At 39.0% G+C, this 20875-nt stretch overlaps 1 protein-coding gene across 1 annotated transcript; it reads right to left on the bottom strand.

The window, feature by feature from the left end:
* Positions 1 to 225: 225 nt before the first annotated feature.
* AKIRIN2 (akirin 2) lies at positions 226 to 20609 on the bottom strand. Its single transcript, XM_057527499.1, has 5 exons — positions 19793 to 20609; positions 4288 to 4431; positions 2319 to 2468; positions 1187 to 1258; positions 226 to 909 (listed from the first exon to the last, which is right to left on the bottom strand). Exons 1-5 carry the CDS (start codon positions 20025 to 20027, stop codon positions 899 to 901), a joined length of 612 nt encoding a protein of 203 aa, XP_057383482.1. The 5' UTR covers positions 20028 to 20609; the 3' UTR covers positions 226 to 898.
* Between the last annotated feature and the right edge of the window lie 266 nt (positions 20610 to 20875).

The raw sequence follows: 20875 nt of genomic DNA, 5'->3' as shown, positions 1-20875 counted from the left end.
AGTTGTTAAAGCTGACCTATTATTTAACCTATCATGCAGTCAGAAGAGAAACACTTTGGAGTCAGAACTCAGTTTGTGAAAATAGCACTCAAATCTTAGATTATTTGGTATGTGACAAGACTGATTTTGAAATCTTATTAACTTCACTGATCCCTGGACAATGCTTACATTTAAAACACTGGCTTTATTCAAATACTACCCATCTGTACATTAAAAACAAGCAGATTAGAAGTAAATGTTTTATTCTTCCAACTAAATTCCAGTACTACAAGGGCAGTAAAACAATGATACACTGGGAAAAAAATGCAGCCATAAACATTTGTTAAAAAGACTGATAGAATAAATAAAAACTACCAAAAAAGGGTGGGGGGGAATCATATAAACCCATTCTGAAACCCCAAGAAGTCCTGGAGTACAGAAATGCCCTCCTCCTTCACTATTTCACAGGAAGCACTGAAGGCTATTTGCTTAATAATGTCCTGGGATTACACTCTACATTATTAATAACTGGTTACAGCTTGGTTGTAGTGCACAATTAAAATCACACTAACTTCATCTGAATTGTCATTCTACAGTTTTATTTACACAACCAGTGAAGGGCATGTTCTTAGAATACCAGCTTTAATCCTTTCCAAACATTAATATAAGAAGCCAAATTGTAATGATACAGCAAATGAGGCCACTGGCATTAATACAGGTAGCAAAGGTCCACATCCGGGTGGTACTGACATCAAGGAAATTTCCAAAACCGGTTGCTGCCTAGGAGTGGTTGCCACTGATGAAAGCTTGAAACAACCTGTATTCACAGGGGGTGTTGGCATTGCTGCATGTCATAACTGGGACCTCTTGCAACAACTCAACAAGGAACAAGGCAGCCCACAAATGCAGAAAACATGATTCATGAAACATCTAAAGGGAGAAAAAAGGAAAATTAGTGCTAAGTTCAGGTCAAAATTTAAACACATGCCAAATCTTCATCCCTAATATATTTGCCCCTAGGTATTTAAGTAACCAAAAGTAAGCCTTAGTAAAGTTTTGCTGCCTATTTCTCTCCAAACTTTTTCTCCATGATTTTCTGTTAAAGTCTCTTCTTGGGTATGAAGATAATTATAATAAACTATAATTATAACAAACGTCTTCTCCGTAAAAGACTGTCTTGTTTTTGGTTTAAAGATGAAATACTTACAACTAGCAGGCTGTTCTCCATATCGTCGCATTATTTGATCATGCGTGAACTTCACAAATGCATCATATTGTTCTATAAATAAAGATAAACATCAATTACATGATTTGCAAAAATGCCCTCTTCTCTAGTATATTAGAGCTACACAAACTGAAAAGTCCAATATATATAGTGAGACAATTCTAAGCTGGCACTTAATCAGACACAAAACCTCAGTAATAGCTTTATCAAATGGAAAGAGCATGGAGCTTAGTCAGGAAACCTACATTTGTTCAAATCACACAACCTCATGTATAGGCTGGGTGGGGCTTATTTCTTAACCTATTAAATTTAAAGGGCTTGAAATAAAAAGATACCTTTCTCCTCTGAAAGTTATTATAAGTGGTCTGTGAATGGCAACTTACTGCAATGAGGGGAAACAGGACAACAAAAGCGTAGCAAAATATATGATACATCCATACATCCAAAATATATGATACATCCACCTGTAACCTAATCAGGTGCCATAGAAAAAGATGTTACATAACTAAGCAAATTCTCTTACCTATATTAGCACCTTGACTGATTTAACTCCTTAATCAAGAAGTTTACAATATCAATATCCAGTAAAAATCTGTGGCTTAAAAATCCGGGGGGAAATTCTGATTAAGTTACCATACATAATATATTTACTACACTTAAATTACCAAATTTTATGGGAAAAAAATAGTTTTTGGGATAATTTAAAGAAGACCACAGCAGCTTGATACTCTAAAATTAGGTACACAGTGCCAGTTAGATTACTTCAAGTGTCCAGAACTGATGGCAAAATTATCATGAAAGATACAAAGTCAAAAAACCCACAACCAAATTGAGCTAAGTAAACAGCCAAAGCACAGGGTATACCAAAAGAAAAATCTAGTTCCCTAATACTGCTGCTGATCTCCATGGCTAACATACTACTTCTTAAGGTCACTAAGGAGGACCGTGAGCTATAGGTAAGTTCATTTCCTTTCTTGAATTGAAATTCTCTGGTTCTTAGAAAATACCCTGTACCCGTGTATAGAAAGGATAATTTAACTGATGTGAAGTGTATGTGGGAAAGAATGCATTTCTTAGGATGAGTTTCTGGGAGACTCTAAAACTCATCTCATACCTGCAAGTTTTGTGTTCAATATTTCTTCATACTCTTCTCGAACTTTCTCTTCACGCTCTTTCAATAAACGTTCACAGATCATCCCAACCTGCCGTAGAGTGAATAAGGGCTGTTCTTTTTTTAATGGTGAGGAGGTTGCTGATGGAGTCCCTATGTACAACATGAACAACAACAAAAACCGCACCAGATTTAGAGCCGTCACAGAAAGCATCATCTAACTGAGGAGGTTTCACTTGGATGTTTTCAATGCCCATATATCAATAAAAGCATTTTTCTATCAGTTTTTAGCACAGCATCTCCTTAGTCTTAAAACAGGTTTAATCCTATCAGCTTATGGCTTTGGAAGAACACAGCAAGATGTATGCCATCAAATATAAGGGGGAAAAAAGTGTGAAGATGAGTGGAGACAATGTGACAAGATACAAAACTTAATTTTTTGTTTTTAAATTAATGATATTAGCTAGAAGAGACTTTTTATAAAAAGAAATACTGAGAATATATCCCTAATATTCAACATTAAATTTCACGGTTCAGCATCCTTAAATATTATTAATGTAGCAGCCACTTAGATAGTAGATTTCTTCAGAATGCATTCCTCTTAAAAGTATTACTTAAGGCACTTTGATTTTCCAAAAACATTCCTCTTTTCTTGAAAAGAACATCTGAAATTAATCTTTGCGAACTCAGGATTATGATAGTCATCCACGGTAACACTGCTGCAAGTATTCTAGACACATACAAATAACACACATTTGCTATCAATTGTTTGTCCTGTTTATCTGCCCCAATTCCTCTTTTCACTTGCTCCTTATAACTTGCATGGCTGGGGCCAGTATGTCCAAAAACAAAAAAATGTTTTCTTGTGCTGTGTCTACCAACAAGCTGTAACAGAATACCACAATCCTTGTATTCTGGTATATAAGAATAAACTATACCAGCTTCAGTCCACAGCTACTAAAAAGTAAGGCTCTATCTTTATTTACTTTCAAGTTCGCAGCTTTGTTAGTTGAGACTGCCAGTTCACTGATCTTGTAAGAAGTAAGTGATGAATTATGATGGGCTTGGTTCCCGCTGAGGGTAGAGTCTTTTCTTACCCTCACCTCCCCTTACCAAGTTTCACCCACTTATACCTGGCCCACCGAATTGGCAGGAATACTGCAGAATTTAGTTCTGAACAATTTCATGTTTCCTTATCTAATTTTATTTGACTGTTTTATAGCCTGTGAATGTTTGTTTTCTTATTCTGCCTGGTTTTCCTATCCCTGCTGGGAGGGAAGGGAAGGCAAGGCAAGCAGGCAACTACTGTCACACAAAAAACTATTTTTGCTGAGAACTTTACTAAAGTAAGAACCATTTTTGATGGCTCTTCTTTAGTAAGAAGTTTTACTTTCCCTTCACTTCAAACAGCCCTGAGTTTTACATCTTAAATTTTAAAAAGTGTATTTGCAAACTATTCTCTCCAACAAGAGGCAGGGAAAAAACCGATATAGGATCAAAATTATCAACCTTTAGGGACTATCCTAAAACAAAAGTATGTGAGGGTATATGTTCAGGGACATTTTTGTAAATACTGTAATAGAAATTCTGAGTCTATCTATCATTATTAAATAATTATGGGAAATCCATAAAATGGCATCGTATTCAGCCATGGCAAGGTACATCTATACCTAATAGAGAAACATGTGGCTATATCTTTTTTTTTTTTTTTTAAATGGAGGCTACAAATCATAGCATTTATGGGGAAGTCCACTTAGGAGATACTATATACAGGTGGTTGCCTTTGAGTCATGAGAATCCAGGTGGCTATTACTTACTTTTGTACCATATTTTTAAGAGATCATGAATAATTCGTATAAATGTTTTTTTTTTAATCAAGGGGAGAAATAGGAGCTTGATGACCGAAGGCAACTTGTATTACTTTTTCCCATAATAAGTGAAAGGAAATGTTACTTAGTAAGTCTGTTATTACCTGGTGAAGCTGGTCCGCTGAGGAGAAATGCCTGTGGCTGTGCATCAGAAGTACAACATGGATCTGTCTGTTGGAAACTAGTTTCTAAATGTCTTCTCTTCTGCATGCGCTTATACTCTTGTTTTATGTTGTACAGAATTTGTTCTAAAAGAAAAAAGTCAAAATTTGGCAAGATATAAACTTTCAAGTTAAAAAAAAAATAGGTTGGGTTCTACCAAAAATATTCTCTTCAAATAATATCTAGAAAACTTATGTTCTGGGAGGAATTAGTTTCAGCATAATGGGGACACTCATTCAGAAATAGCACATACACACCACCTGGAATCCAGCTATTCTACAATACCATTCTTTCTCAGCACTGACTAGTAAAAAATAAGGTTTTCATTCAACGTAAAGATAAGGGAGTCTGTGAACTGAAACACGTATTTAACTCAGATTCTGAAGAGTACCAAACTCAAAGGTCATTTATTCACCACACACATAACTATTAAACTAACAGGTTTTCTAAGACCATAAATAATTAGAAGCAGGAAGGACTATGTAAATACAGTCACACACCAGTGAGAAGTGACAGTAGCAGGTCAGCAAAATGACAGAGTAGATGTGAACTAAAAAATCATCATACATTAAATGGCCATAGCCATTAATATTAAGCTCAACAGAACTGATGAATATTACAGCATTAGCAGCAAAGTACTGTTCTTAATCTTTGGGGTAAAAACCCATGTAAAGTGATTGGTATGTAACAGATACTCAATTAAGAACCACTACACCACAGGTGCCATTATCTTCAACCAAACCAGGAATAAAAAAGTATAAGGAACATATCCTTTAGGCCAGTATGATACATTTTAGAAGATTTCTAATTCAAAATAGTTATCATTTAGCCTCTCCAGAAAATCCCTCCCTGAGGTTTCCACTCCCCTCCAAACACTTTCTCACCACCACCATAGTTCCTAAATTAATAGGTTATCCACATGAAAACTACATCCCAAGAAGTTTATTAATCCCAATCCAAAACAGAAATAACAGGCAATAAAATGTTTCATAAATATAATGGAGTATAATTTTAACAATTCAATGATGCAATTTCAAAATGAACTGAAACTCAATTGTCGGCTAAAAATTTATGTAAGATGAAAACAATCCTTTTTAAAAAATTTAGGGCTTCCCTGGTGGCGCAGTGGTTGAGAATCTGCCTGCTAATGCAGGGGACACGGGTTCGAGCCCTGGTCTGGGAAGATCCCACATGCCGCGGAGCAGCTGGGTCCGTGAGCCACAATTGCTGAGCCTGCGCGTCTGGAGCCTGTGCCCCGCAACGGGAGGGGCCGCGATAGAGAAAGGCCCGCGCACCGCGATGAAGAGCGGTCCCCGCACCGCGATGAAGAGTGGCCCCCGCTTGCCGCAACTGGAGAAAGCCCTCGCACGAACCGAAGACCCAACACAGCCAAAAATAAATAAATAAATAAATAAATAAGAAAATCCTTTAAAAAAAAAAAAAATTTAATACTAGAGTTTTTTTTTTTTTTATTTTTTTAGGTATATACTTCTCATCTCTCTTTTCACTTTATTTCCCAGTAAGGACTTTTAGGGCTTTTGAGAGATAAGACTGAGGGGACATCAATCAGTCCCGTAAGAATTTAGATTCTGCCAGTTTCATTATTGTATTGATAATTAGAAATCAATTAAAAAATAAAAACAAGCTGCAAAAGATATATCCAGTGAAGATTCCATTTATGTAAATGTGTGTAAACAAATCTGTTTACATACACATGAATGCGAACTCACACACTGGAATAACTAACCTCAGGATGGTTGTGTGAATGTATTTAATATTTTTCAGAATGTTAACATTTGTTTATATTAAACATGGTCATGTTCACTCCTTTTCCATTTATGTGAAATTGTTTATAATTTAAAAACAAAGTTACCAGTGTGAAATAAAATGGCTGTCTATTGAACAGTTAAGCACCTTGATAGAAACAGGCTTCCTAAGATTCACAGGTGACCAATAAAACTAGTGCAACATTCTATACCAACCAGGTCAGGCACACATATCCTCATTTTTCTTAAATAACAACTCTTTCAGTAGCGATAGTCTAAAAGGTTTCTAAAGTAATGATGTTTCGATCTCATAGCAAGCTTCACTCATTTTATCATTTTATGTTCAAAGCTACCATCATCCTCATCAAAAGTGCCATTCAAAGCATCCTAAAGTTTATTCACAACCAAAGAGTTCAAATATATTAGCACAAAGTAACTTAATCTTAACCTCTTTTGTGTGACTTATTCTTTGATCACCAGATTATTCTTCCTTTTGCTTCACAAAATCAAAGTACAACTAAGATGTACTAAAAGAATAGTTGTAACAGACTCAATTTGTTCATCTGAAAGTCTCAAACAAGATCTAGCCTAGGATTAACATAACGTAGCTTTATAAAATCGCCATACCATCTAATACTTAATAAGAGACATCATTACAAGCACAGGAACTGTAAGGCATAACTTACAAATGAATTCACCAATTTAAAGGTAGTTTGATGAGTTCTGACAAGTGCATACATAGTCCTGGAACCACCACAACCACAATAATGAACTTTATCACCCCCCAAAAGTTCTCTCATATTCCTATTCACCACCTTTACCAACACCACTGCTACTTATCCGCTGTTATTATAGTTTTGTCTTTTCTAAAAGAGTGTAGATTTTTGCCTAGCAAAATGCTTTTGAGATTCATACATGATGTTGCATCAAACCGTAATTCCTTTTTATTAATTAGTATTCCATTGTGTATACATCACAACTTAACTGTTCTCCTTTTAGTGGACATTTGGATTGTTTCCAATTGGGGGCTATTATGAATATTCAAGTACAAGTCTATAGGTGGACAAATTTTCATTTCTCTTGAGTAAATACCTAGGAGTGGAACTGGATGGCCTGATTATATGGTAAGTGCATAGCTCTACTTTGTAAGAAACTGCCAAACCATTTTCCAGAGTAACTGTACATTTTGCATTCCCACCAGCAATGTATGAGTTCCAGCTTCTCCACATCTTTGCCAACACTGGATTACTGTCAGTTAGAGCTGAAGAATTTCGAATGCTACTGCACTGCTTTTTATATCTATTATGATACAACTATGTCATCTAAGCCTCACTGTGCCCTCAGATGCCCTAATACTGGTAACATGTGATCAACAACGTTATGAAGTGAATGGTCCAATTTAACTTGACCAAAACCCTCAATGTTCAAAGTAGCAAAAAGCTAACTACAAGCTTCAAGTTCACGTTATCTTGGTTCAGAGGTATATGCAGTTTTGAAGCTAATAACCAAGAAATCTCCCCAAATTCAATATTCCACAATTCACATTTTAAGCTCAACCTACATATTTGGCCAACTTTAGTTGCTTCCATGCCAGGTGGATAAAGGTCTTCCAGACATCAATAAAGTACCTATGTCTACTTAGTCTTAAACTACTTAAATCTAGCCATCTCTTATCAAACTAGAATGTGACATTTTATTCCAAGTACACGTAACTTCTGACATGGTGTTGCCAAAAAAATTTACCAGTCAATTAAAGAAAGTCAAATAAAGCTTCACTAACATTATCGGTTTTAATCATGCAGACTTCATATTTGGCTTATGAAGCAAAGATTAAATTTGCAGCAAATCACTTGGAGCAAAATATGGAGTTATTTTCACGACAATCTACACTACAAATGGTTGTGGTATATCCCTTTTCAAAATCCTTAAAACTACATCACCCTTGTACTATACGGTCAATCCCTGAACAACATGGGGATTTGGGGTGCAGACTCTTCCGCAGTTGAAAATCCACATTAACTTGTAGTTGGCCCCTGTATCCAAGAGTACGGTTCCTCCACGTCGGCGGGGTTCCACATCCTTGGATTTAACCACCTTTGGATGGTGAAGTACTATAGTATTTACTATTGACCTGTCAGTTCAAGCCCACACTGTTCAAAGGTTAACTGTAAAATACTTGTAAGAGTTTCTTGCACTGTACTAGGTTAAGTGCAGGTCAGAATTAGCAAATTTATGACTAATGACATTTGCATTCTCAAATCAGTAAATACCATTGAGAATGCTAATAAAATTCTCCTCCGTAATAGGCAGACTGTCAGTGAGCCAGCACTTATTCCTTTGGAATATTAAAAAATACATATAAACAAAAAAACCTAGGTAAATGTGAAAAGAAAAGAAAAGCCTGGCCTGAGGCAATAAAGCCTGTTTACTCATCTTTGTTGCCAATGATTACTTGAAAAACCCTGGTCACAAAGAACAAGGTCAACAATATAAGCAGGAGAAAGCTGACGGGATAAAAAAAATAACTGAGTTGATAACGGTAAGAGAAACAGCATCAAGATGGGACTGAGAGCAAAGGGAAAATGGAATTAAAAGCAACCAGAAATGTGTTTAAAGGACAACCACAAAATGGGGGGTGGGGGTGAGGGTTTGTCAAGTATCTCTCTAGAGTCCATAACCATAAGATGTCTAAAACTTGGTGATATGTGAAACTAAACTTTTTGCTCCAGACTTGTATGGATGGACTTCCTGTTTTCCTACTGACATAATTACTAGATCAAACAGTAAGGCTTCGTTAACAGTTGTAAGTTCAGTTGTGTAAAACCCCTTTATTATCACCTAATATGCTAATTTCTCTATGGAGTACCTTTGAAAACAAACAAGGTAAAAGCCTGCTAATGCAGGGGACACGGGTTCAAGCCCTGGTCTGGGAAGATCCCACATGCCGCGGAGCAACTGGGCCCGTGAGCCACAATTACTGAGCCTGCGCTTCTGGAGCCTGTGCTCCGCAACAAGAGAGGCCGCGATGGTGAGAGGCCCGCGCACCGCGATGAAGAGTGGTCCCCACTTGCCGCAACTAGAGAAAGCCCTCGCACAGAAACGAAGACCCAACACAGCCAGAAATAAAAAATAAATATAAAAAAATAAATGATCGCTTCTGTGAAAGTTGCTTCGTATTTAAAAAAAAAAAAAAAAAACAAGGTAAAAGTTCATCCAAACAGATTTAACTCAAACAATGGGATTAAAAATGAAATATATCTTGAAAGCCTGTCAGTGCTAGGGAGGAACACAAATAAAATGAAAAATCTGTACACAATTAAGTACAGAAAACCTGCAGTAGCCATTAAGACCTAAAACGGAAACTGTTCCAAATAAAATAACAGACCAAATCTAGAGCTCAGAACTACACAGACATTGCCATGTCTACTTTATAAATTAAAACACACAGAATTCAGAGTTGCTATGGAGACCCATCTTTGTAATTCAGCTATTCTCCCAGATCATCTGATCAGAAACTAACACAGTTCTTATGGACTCCTTGAGGGAAACTTAAGGACAATGTTCTTATCCAGCCAAGAGCTATCTAACTAAAAAGAATGAGCTGATGCCATTTTAAATTTACTTCAAAATTATTGCTATGTCAAAGGAACCTGGAACCAAATTTTTAACACAAGATTGTTAAGTTGTATCTACAGTTTTAACTTCTATTTGGATTACCATGAATCCTAGTAAGCATAATATAGCTACACACAATTATATAAACACTAGGATATTGGCTACAGTACTTTAAAAGCAACTGGCTGAGATTCTAAATTTACATTACATAATATTTTACTGTATAAGAGGCATTCATTTATCTCCTACAAGAGGAGAAATAACTATAATTACTACAGGTCAAATTCTATTATTTCACTGGAACTACAGTAGCCAATGATTACTTACTTGAAATAAATGGCTCAATTTATTAAAATCCTTCAGGTTGAAGTATAAATTACAAAATAACTGCGCAGTGGGAGTCACTAATGCAAGGAGTCCAACAACGCTCAATCAGCAGGTAGCTCCTCCCTGATATCCAAGAAGTTTCATACCTCTACTTTATATTACACTAGATTCTAAAGGGATATATGTTAACCATGCTGCTTTTGTTGTTTACTTCTTTACTATCTGCAAATGTCTTCTCAAATAGCTTACAAGCTAGGAAAACACCAAGTAATAACAAAAAAAAAGAAGTAAATGGTGAAGAGAAGGGGGAAACTGAACCATCCAAAATCCAAAACCCAAATATGCAAGCTACAGAAAACATTCAGTGCCAAGGCAAGTTTCAGCTTCTATTCCAATTAACCATGGGCCATCAAAACAAGGTAAGGTTTGGAAGGACAGAGAGCAGACTCCTTGAGGAGGACTGTAGGGCAGCACAATCAAGCTAAAGAACAAACCCTAACACACATTAGGACACCCAAAACACACATATGCACATAAATATCGAGATACAGCACACCTGGAAACCAGTGGCTGCAAACTGATGATTTAGGAGCTAAATGGAACCCAAAGACATGTCTGGCCTGAATACTTTCTTTTTAAAACAATGTGGCCAACATTTAAAAGTTGGGTGATTTTACATTAAAAGTCAGATTTTTGGCTACTGCTGTTGGGGGAATGGTGAGGAGGTATTGGACTATGTGGCAAAATTCAGCTGAAGAGCGGCTGCTACCTTTTGGGCTTAAGTTCTCAAGTGCTTCTAAAGCTTTGCACACGCAAACCACCTGGGGATTTTGTTAAAATGAAGAATATGAGGGACGGAGACTGAGTTAGGCATTTCTATTGAGTTTTCAGGTGATACTGCAGGCCAGGAGCAAGATTGGAATTCACAAGTCCTCACCTCATTCACTCATTTTTATTACTTGCCTGAACTATGGGCATTTAAATTTCTATCCCCTGCTTAAAACAGTAACTCCTCTACTGTGGCAATTAAAAAAAAAGTGCTTGGTTTATGTATTATTGGACATGCCACGAAATGGAGGGGAAGAGAAGGAAAGCAGTAACAGCAGAGATTATTACAAGTACCAAAATATTAAGGATGATCTAATTCATTCTGCCACTCTCACCTGGATGGCTTTTGTCGTTCGGAGACAGACATACCACCCCCCCAAGCAGGAAAATATTCTGTAAATCAATTTAAACTTGGACCTACTTAAAGAGATTCAGGGCTTCCCTGGTGGCGCAGTGGTTGAGAGTCTGCCTGCTAATGCGGGGGACACGGGTTCGAGCCCTGGTCTGGGAAGATCCCACATGCCGCGGAGCAGCTGGGCCCGTGAGCCACAACTACTGAGCCTGCGCGTCTGGAGCCTGTGCCCCGCAACGGGAGGGGCCGCGATAGTGAGAGGCCCGCGCACCGCGATGAAGAGCGGTCCCCGCACCGCGATGAAGAGTGGCCCCCACTTGCCGTAACCAGAGAAAGCCCTCGCACGAACCGAAGACCCAACACAGCCAAAAATAAAGAAATAAATAAAATAAAGTAGCTATAAAATAAAAATAATTAAAAAAAAGAGATTCATTACATGACAGTAACATACATATATTGATTCATTTATATGAATTTTATATTCATTATGTGATTGAAAGTAGACAAATGCATTTGCTTTTCCATTCTGTCTGCTTTAAAAAGAGCAAGTAAGACTGTCTCTCACGCCAGAAGACACTGATTGGAAACCTACAGACATCTTTTGTTTATCCCATGTATTTTGTAACTTAGTTGTGAATACTTAAAAGTCAACAGATCTCGAGAAAATTCTGACTTCTGGGCAAAGAAAGCCTTCTGGGAAGGTATGACAATAGAAAGTCTAAACTTCCCATGGCTGGACCTGAGAGGAACGGCCTGAACTAAAGATATAAATTAGAAAGTCACCTGTAGGAAGTCAGGAGCATGCATGTGATCACTCAGGGAGCTATTAAGCTAGACAGGAATGGAGCTGAACCTAGAACTAAAGAACTCCTAAGTTTATGGCCAGATGAAGACAAAAAGCAGCTTGAGAAGCAGCTGGAGAAGTGGAAGAAAACAGTGCTATCGCAGAAGGTTAAAATACAAAAGGTATTTCAGAAAGAAGGGAGTGTCAGCAGTGCGAATGCTGTAATAAGAAAGGCCAAACAAGATGAGGACTGATTGTGTGCCGTGCACGTCATCAGTGGCTTGACAAGAGCTGTCTGAGATACAAACATACTAGGAGTAAGTTGAGAGCCAAAGAAATGGCAGCAAGTAGACTACCTGAAAGCTCTTTGAATTTGGTTTTGAAGTGGAGAAGTCTGGATGACTGCTGGAGGAAAATGAGGATGCTTCATTTACTTTATAATGAGAAGCCTGACCATATTTAAAGCCAAAAGCAAAGATCTGCTTGAGAGATAAAAATCAGAGGATAAGGTTCCTTTGGAGAGAAGTGGGATCCTTCCCTCACTATCTCATTTAATCTTCCTCAATGATACAAAAAAAACATAGGCACAAACATTGGTAGTGTTGGTACTGGGAAAAATGAAGAAGCTACCATTTGATGGCCTCTATTTTTTCTGTGAAGTAAAAGGCATGGTTATTCACTGAAAAATGGCAGGACTGATGGACAATGTAAAAAGTCCTGTTTGAAGTTGCCCTACTGTAACTATCTCCAGCACTCAGGGACAAGAAATGCTCTTAATTCTCACAACATGCCTAGGAGGCAGATACTACTATAATCATGTGCGTAATTTTACAGATGAGGAAAATGAGGCTTTGCTTCAATGTCTTCTGAAAGGTCATACAGCTGAAAGAAGGTAAACCCAAGCCTGATCTCAGGACCTAACCTCTTAACATCTACTACCCTCTCCAGTATTAGTACACCTAGCCAATATTCCGCTAAGTACCTGAAATTAAAATGTATCACGATGAGGAGAGCGAATTCTTAAAAAGCAGGATGTCAGTTAGAATAGAGGGATCCACTGCCATGTATTATTAATACTTCATACACTGAAACGTCAAACTCTATGACTGTTAAGAAGGTAGTGACCAAAATGGAGCATAATTCTCATTTACCTAGAGCCCTGCAATTGCAATCACTGGCTGTAACAAAACAATTATAAGAAATTTTCATGTTATATCCGGGTACTTATAAAAAGGATGCTTCAAGTGTCTCTAAACAGCCCCTGCTGAGGACAGGCATCTATAACTAACCAGAATGTTTTATTGGTGTTTCCAAAGTTAGGAATTACTCTAAATTGGCAGATCGGCATTACCACACATACAGGACTGATTACAAGACCAGCTTCTGATAATGTACTATTTCACCTTGGGCCATGGATCAGGTTCCCCTGTTCTGTCACAACCACCTAAAACCTCCTACACTTTTAACCAATTATACTGCTTAGACAAGTTTTTCTTCCAGAGAATTATGTATCAGCACTAGGAACAAGGCAATCTTCTGTAACGAAAGGCGAAGTTCAAGGAAAGTAATGTTTGAAAAGTTGGCTTTCTTCAATCTTTCAAATTCTACTCCACATTCTATTCTTCAATTGCTACATCAGTTCAATGATACTATTTTTTTTTTTAAAGAAACAAAAGAAAGAAAATCAACTCTTCCAGGTCCCTCCCTCCAAACTTCCTCCCTTTAGTTTGATCTTTAGACGGAGTTTTCTAAGAATTAACATTAATGGAAATGAAGATAAATGCTAATAAACCAAAGTCAGAATGCACACCACAGACTAGAACACTTTCAGAAACAGCCAATACATAAACTTCAATAGTAAAAGTGTGACTTAATTAAGTAAACCAATTTCAATGCTTAGGCTGCCAAAGGTGAAAATAATGCTAATGTGGACAACTGTCCACAAAGAATTAAAATAGGTATTTTGATAAAGCATAAAGTTTATGGTATTTTTATTCAAGTTTAGCTGGCTTTAAAAAGTTATCAACAGTGGCAGCTCTGTCAGTCCCTGGACAGACTTTGTCTTTTCTTTGCCTAACCAGCATAGAATCTGGAACTCAAACTTATGAGGTTCATAAAAGCTTGAACAAGTGACTTCTAGAGGAAGTATTTAGATTTTTTAATAATGCTGAGAAAATCCAGATACATGAATAGATGTAGAAATTAAAAACTAAGTCAAACTCAAAGGTTGTATTACTGAAAAAAATCACAGTAATAAAAGATTACATTTTAATAAAATCAGAATGTTGCAAAGCATTTATACTTCAGGATGATCTGCCTATGACATTTGTGACAGATAAAAATTAATGACTTACGATTTGTAAAGGGAGGAATAAAGTTATACTCCAAGACAAACTACAAGCATATTTTGAGCTGTTTTTCTAGCGTTGGAAAGATAAAAACCACTACCACTACCCAAAAAAACCTATCATCACAAGAAAGATTACACAATCTGGCATAATGCAAAATTTTGATCAAAAGGCTGAAAATAAATATCAAAGCTGACAACTTGACATACAGTAGATTTTTAACTTACCTGCAAGCATTCTCTCCCTGCTCAATTATAACTGCAGTATCTTCTCATCATGCAAAAAAAATTGTTTTAACTTAAATCATTCAATCCCTTTAGAAATGAAAGCTCAGAACTTCATATTACAAAATATTTTCTCCTAAAAATCACATAAAATCTTTAAAAATGTAATTCTTCGAACCAGCAAATCTCTGAAAATGGTAAAATCCTTGTAAATGGGCTATTTCAAATACTGAAACGCACATAACCATGTTTATCACTGTCCAGAAAGATGAGGGAATACTGAGAAGTAGACTTCAAGCACCTCAAAAAAGTATTGTTCAAAGTCTTAAACTAAATAAATGCTGTATTTCTTGTTACTACTCATTTGTTTGAGTCACAATTAAAAAAATATACATGTTGTCACATATTGTGGCTTTATTGTCACAAAACAATCTAAAAAGAAAAAGTGGTACACAAAGAGGAGTAGAAATGAAATTGTATTTTTTTCCTTAAACTTCCGAGTCTCTAAGAACCTTGGGAGATGCCAAGGCTTGATTAATTCAACAAATACATTCAATTAATATTTTAAAACTTTATTTGTGGTAAGACATTAACTAAGAGGGAAAGGATGGCAGATAAGAATACCTCTGGGGTTATTTTCAAACTCTACAAGTCCCATCTATCCCCTCAAAATCCAGGGGACATTCCTTTTAACTAACGGTCTTTGCTACAAGACTGCCACTGATGCATCACATTTCTCAGGTGTTTAGAAAGTTGTAAAACATTGGTAAGCTGAGTTCTAGAATCCTTATGCTCAGCAGTAAAATTGAAGACGAATCTCTTAAACTAGATTTCATTTGTGAAAACCTCTTTACCATCTGCAGATGGTTCATATAGGCTTGAACAAGTATTCCACCCTTGTAGGTAGTCTTCTCAAAGGCAAGAAATTCACTGTGGTTTCACATATGCATAGAGAACATTCTGTGAGTCAACAGTACTAGCACAGTGTTAATGCAAAGACTGCAAGGACCATTAAGTTGCTGGTTAATTCACTTATGAGTACTTGAAAAGACCCAACCCCAGTACCATTCATTATCTTGTTTCATGAACCAACTATCCAAGAGGTCCAAACTTAACCTATGCTATCATTACTGCATTCTTCTTTAAATGGAAGATGAATCAAAGGTTTCTTTTCAAAGAGGAAAAATAACACAAAACTGGGCAATTCCAATGAATCTCTTATTCTCAACCTTTCAAAACAAAAGCATTTCTATCACTGTCTTCCTGGGTCTATCTAAACACATAGGAAAGACCTATCTGAATAATACCCAATATATTCTCTTTCCTATAAAGCCCTTCAAGAAAACTGAAGAAATTTATTATTCTCCTTTACATCTTAGTGTACGTCTCTGTGGCAACCATGGTGGCTAGGAGCATTTTCACCTAAAGAGAGCTAACAACCCTGTCCTCTGATCTAGCCATGTTTACCCAATGTGTTTCTGTGCTCAAGATAGGCTTTCATTTTCCTACTTTCAAAACGAAATAGCTCAATAATGAATACAACTGCATGCTGCTTTTAATGGCTATAAATGTACATGATTATTAAATGCATAATTCATACAACTATTAAATAAATACAGCTACATACGCAGTCCTAAATAAAATATCAGGTTTAAAGTACAAAGACCATTAAAAACAGTTTATTTGCCAAATCCACTGAGAAACTAGAAGCAACTTAACAGCTGTCTAAATAACCACAAAATATTAAAACCACTTCTGGCTCAATATAAATGACATCTGAAATGAAATGTTGCCTCCTCCAACAGACATCTCATTTGTTTGTGTAGAACCATTTATACTTCATTTAAGCCAGCTGGTGTCTCCATTTGCAGGCATGTATCAATGTCCACAAAACAATCTAAGTTCCTGTAAACCCTTCCCCATTCACAAGCTGCAATTTCCATTCTTGATGGCAAGTTTCCAGCAAATACAATGAGTTTTTACAAAGGAATTTAACTCTTCATCCAACTCAATTCCTAAGGCAGACTAGAGCAATGGTAACAAGTCAAACAATGTATATAAAGGTGCCTAGCAAACTCACAAATAGGTTGAGTCCATAGAGGGATCACTTCACTCAACCACTAATTCATTCACTACACAATTATGAATAACAATGTCTTGGATTTGACTGACAAGTATAATATTTTGGTTTTATTAAAATAATTTTGTTCTTGGGAATGTCACGATAATCTTTTGGCTAAATGATAATATTCTGAGATGTTTCAAAAACCAATCGACAAGGATAGAACACTCTGAATCTGTTTTCAACTAACTTGCCAGGATGAGTACTAATGAAGCTAGGAGAGGCATTCATTTTCCCAACCACAGCCAATGGTTCCCCTCCCACACACCTTCAGTTATCATTCACTTTTCCTTTTCCACATTCAGGGGTTATTACAGACCTCACTGCTGACACCCTCAACCAGGGTTGGGCAAACTTTTTCTGAAAAGGACCAGACAGTAAATATCTGAGCTTTGGGAAAATACAGTCTCTGTCACAATTACTCGACCCCGCTATTGTAGCCTGCAAGGGACATGGACAATACTTTAAAAAAAAAAAAAAAAGAATGAGCATGGCTGTGTTCCAATAAAATTTATTTGCCAGCTCTTTCATTTTTCCTGGTATTAAGTTGCACTAGTTTGAAAAATATTGATTTAAATAACAGTCATCAAGTCAAACTTTGGAATAACCTTCCTGGGATGACTAAAACAAAAACAAAAACAAAAAACAAAGCTAGGGTTTAAAACAGATGTCCTAGTTCCTGAAACTACTAGTAAAGCCTCAACATGACTTCAACTACATATCAGAAAACACTATATACATATCCAGAGAACAATGATAAAATCATGATAAATTGTGCACATGCTCTGAAAAATAATTCACTTCAGTAGTCTAGTTGTATATTGTTTAAATTATATTTGAACTCACAGACGTGAAAACAAAGAGCTTCCATAGAGCCCCAGTCAATCTCAATTTGGTAAGTTGCTTTCCGTTCCCAATCCCAGCTACTTATTTCTGCTAAGGACACATGGGTATTCACTCTTGTAAAGTTTAGGAATCACCACTTTTAAAATAGGAATCTAAAAATTAGGTATTTGGGGAAATTATTTCCAAGTTAGATGACATGAAAACTGGGAAGCTCTTTGATACCTGCACGACACTGCAGCTCCCATTATGACACCATGATTACCAGAACCATTACAGGAGCATGCCCAAAACTGGCCATGTAAACACAAGGCTAAATTAAATTACATGTAAAGTGTCATTCAAAATCATAGTTAAAAAGGTAAATTCTAGCAATTCAAAAGTTATGCAATTTTAACTGCTTTTCTCTAGCTGAAATAGCTAAAAAAACCTTTTCACAGACTCAATAAATATCAGGGTGTGGTTTTAGAGTTAGGATATGATCAAACTTCAAGTAGATGTCAAAAACACCTTGAAAAACAAAACAGCAATATTTTGGAAAATGTGAATTTGAATCAGTAGGCTTAAACGATTCCAATAATTCCAGTCATTTTACTATTACAGTCCACTTAACTGAAATGTAAGATAATGTGCAGCCAACTGCATTAGCCAATACTTCAAATACATCAATGAAGTGACAAATTTGCAAAGGATCACAATTCTTTCTGAATTAATTCCCTTTAAAGTGAGAACAAATATAGCCCCTAGCTGACCTACCTTATATGCTCAAGACTATTTTAGCATTTAGATATACTTTAACTCCCAAACCTAACAATGTATTAATTCACACACCCCCCCATGAAATTTACTGCTGGTTAGCTAGAGCTATTTTTAAGTGGCCTTATGAAGTACAGACTCCACAGTATCATTTCAACTTTCAATGACAGCATTTCACTAAAAAGACAAACTCTAAAAATAATGTTAACCACCAGGAGCTCATTCTTGACACTGTTTCAATAGCAAAAAATGGTAGCCTAGGCATTTGAGGTTCTCCCCATATATTTGGGGAAGGATATTTTAAAAATCTGACCTGAAAAAAACCCAAAACTAAGTCAATTCCAGATGGAAGTTACCAAATGCAGGTAAATACTGCCCACAGATTTTTTTTTTAAGCTAACGATAAAGAAACATGTAAATCAAATTATGAAAAGGCTTTGTCTACAGATCATGTTATTACCAAAGGCTCACACACACGAAACCTCTGCTGGCTACACACACAAAGGAAACATTTACACTACCAGTCCACAAAAACCTATCTTAAGACTGTGCCAGGAGCACACAAGGACTTTCAAAGTACAGAAAAAAATGGACACACACATGCAGTACAAAGCAGCCAAAAGGTAGTTCCCCACAGTCACTTTCAGGAAATGTCTCAAGATGAAAAGCAAAAATAGTCTGAAGTCCCTTGGAATCTTGGGTTGATTTATTATTCCCAAGGCCTGGGCTTTTTCGCCCAACAGACTTTGTCGGGCAGAAATAAAGCACTTCCAACTAAAAGCAACTACTCAGCCCCGATTTTCAATACAATTTGCTTTTCATTAAAAGTTCGAGTTTCTCAAGGTCTAGACGTATAGTGCGATCAGATTACGGCACTCGGGAAGAGCAGTTTCTTTGTTGTTGACCCTGCTAGGGAAACAGGTCTTGACTCAGCCCAAGTGGCGTTCTTGTGGGTGATTAATGACAGGCCTAGATCTCGCCCCAGTGACATCCCTCCCCACCCCCTCCGTACTAAAATCATCCATGTCTGAAAGGGAGGAGGGGCTGCCGCCTCGCCTCCAACCACCCAGTCCCAGACTTGATAGGTGCAACCAATCGATGCCGGGGAGACAGCCACCGAGAGTCGGGTGAACGCGTGACCCTTCGCTTGCCTAGATTTCCGTGTAGCACCCTCTCTGATCATTTCCGCTTGGGCTCTCCAGACTACGGAAACGCTCAATTCTGGTCCCTCGGCGCAAAGAAAAGGACCTTCCTCTTCCCCACAATACCCGGCGAGGCACGGCCCCTACCCACCCCCGCTCCCGACTCCCCCCCCCCCAAGCCGTTCCCATTGTGTCTCCGAGGCTGGAGGAGCTCGTGAATAGGACTGTGGTCGTGGTCGCCCGAGGGCTCCGCTAAGCCCGGGGGCCGGTCCGGCAGTCCAGTCCCTCGGACGCGGCCCGGGCCCCCTCCCCCCACGGCGGCCACGGGGCCGAGTCCCACCTGTGGTGAGGCGGGAGGAGACGTCGCCGAAGGGAGATGGCTCCATTCGGAGATACTTCTGCGGCGAGGCGGCGGCGGCCGAGAAGGAGGCGGCGGTGGCCGCGGCGGCCGACAACGGGGAGGCGGCGGCCGAGGTGGGCGCCGACAATGGCGCACATCGCCTCCGCTTCGGGGACGCCGGGCTCAGCAGCGGGTCGAAATCCAGAGTCCGTTTCAGAGTGGCTCCGCACGCCATGGCCGGGGCGCCGGGCTCGTGTGGGGTCGGGGAGGGGAGGACGAGGGAAGGGGGGCAGAGCGGGGCCCCGAAAAGAGCCTAACCGACCGGCTCAAGAGCGGAAAGGCGGGTGGCGAAGCGCCGGCAAGGGAAGCAGAGCCGCCGCCGCCGCTGCTGCCTCCGCGGCAGGGGCAGTGGCCCGGGCCGGCCGGGGCGAGGGCGGGAGGGGCGGTGGCGGCGGCTCACGCCAGCCGCGTCGGGGGTGGGGGGGGCTCTTCCGCCTCCTCAGGCGCGGCTCCCCCGGGAGAGGCTCCGGCCGCCCCAGCCGTCCGTTCGGGCTTTGCGCCGCGCCTGAGGCGCTCCTGCGCGAAGACCGGCTCCCTCAGAAGTCGAAACCAGCCCCGTGAGGTGTGAGGCTGCAACGCGGCTCCTAAGACGCCCGAGCAGCGTCAGAAGCTAGAGAGCGTCGGTCGATGCGGCGGGATTGAGAGATGGCGGTGGCGGCGGCGGCGGCAGGAGCGCCACCGAACACGTCCAGCCGCTTCCCCCTCCACTGTACGACTCTTCCACCCGCCGCCGGCCCCAATATGGCGTCAATAACAACGCCGCCGATTCAAATCCTGCGGCCTCAGGGCGCGTGCGCCTGGGCGGCTGGCCACCCTCGTGGTGCATTCTTGGGAGTTGTAGTTTTTCACTGTCGGGAGGAATCGGCGTGAAAAGCGGTTAGGGAGGTGTCACGGAAACTACGACTCCCGTCATTCAAGGCGCGCGATTCCGAGTTCCGGATTGGAATTTAAATCCCCCTACACAGCTTGTGTAAAAGGAAGAGAGCGAAAGAGAAAAAAGAAAAGGCTCAGAGAGAGTGGGAG

The sequence above is a fragment of the Balaenoptera acutorostrata genome, chromosome 14, assembly GCF_949987535.1.
Source record: "Balaenoptera acutorostrata chromosome 14, mBalAcu1.1, whole genome shotgun sequence".
Taxonomy (NCBI): Eukaryota; Metazoa; Chordata; class Mammalia; order Artiodactyla; family Balaenopteridae; genus Balaenoptera; species Balaenoptera acutorostrata.
The sequence above is the reverse complement of the archived record's forward strand: the minus strand, read 5'-3'. Positions and strand labels throughout refer to the sequence as shown.

Bases quoted from the DNA above. Each gene is read 5' to 3' on its own strand.
- AKIRIN2 (XM_057527499.1), bottom strand. From the start codon at position 20,027: ATGGCGTGCGGAGCCACTCTGAAACGGACTCTGGATTTCGACCCGCTG. The intron at 2,469-4,287 runs GTAATAACAGAC...TGTTGTACATAG, and splicing joins CAGCGGACCAGCTTCACCAG to GGACTCCATCAGCAACCTCC. The intron at 1,259-2,318 runs GTATGAGATGAG...CTTTATTTATAG, and splicing joins ATTGAACACAAAACTTGCAG to AACAATATGATGCATTTGTG.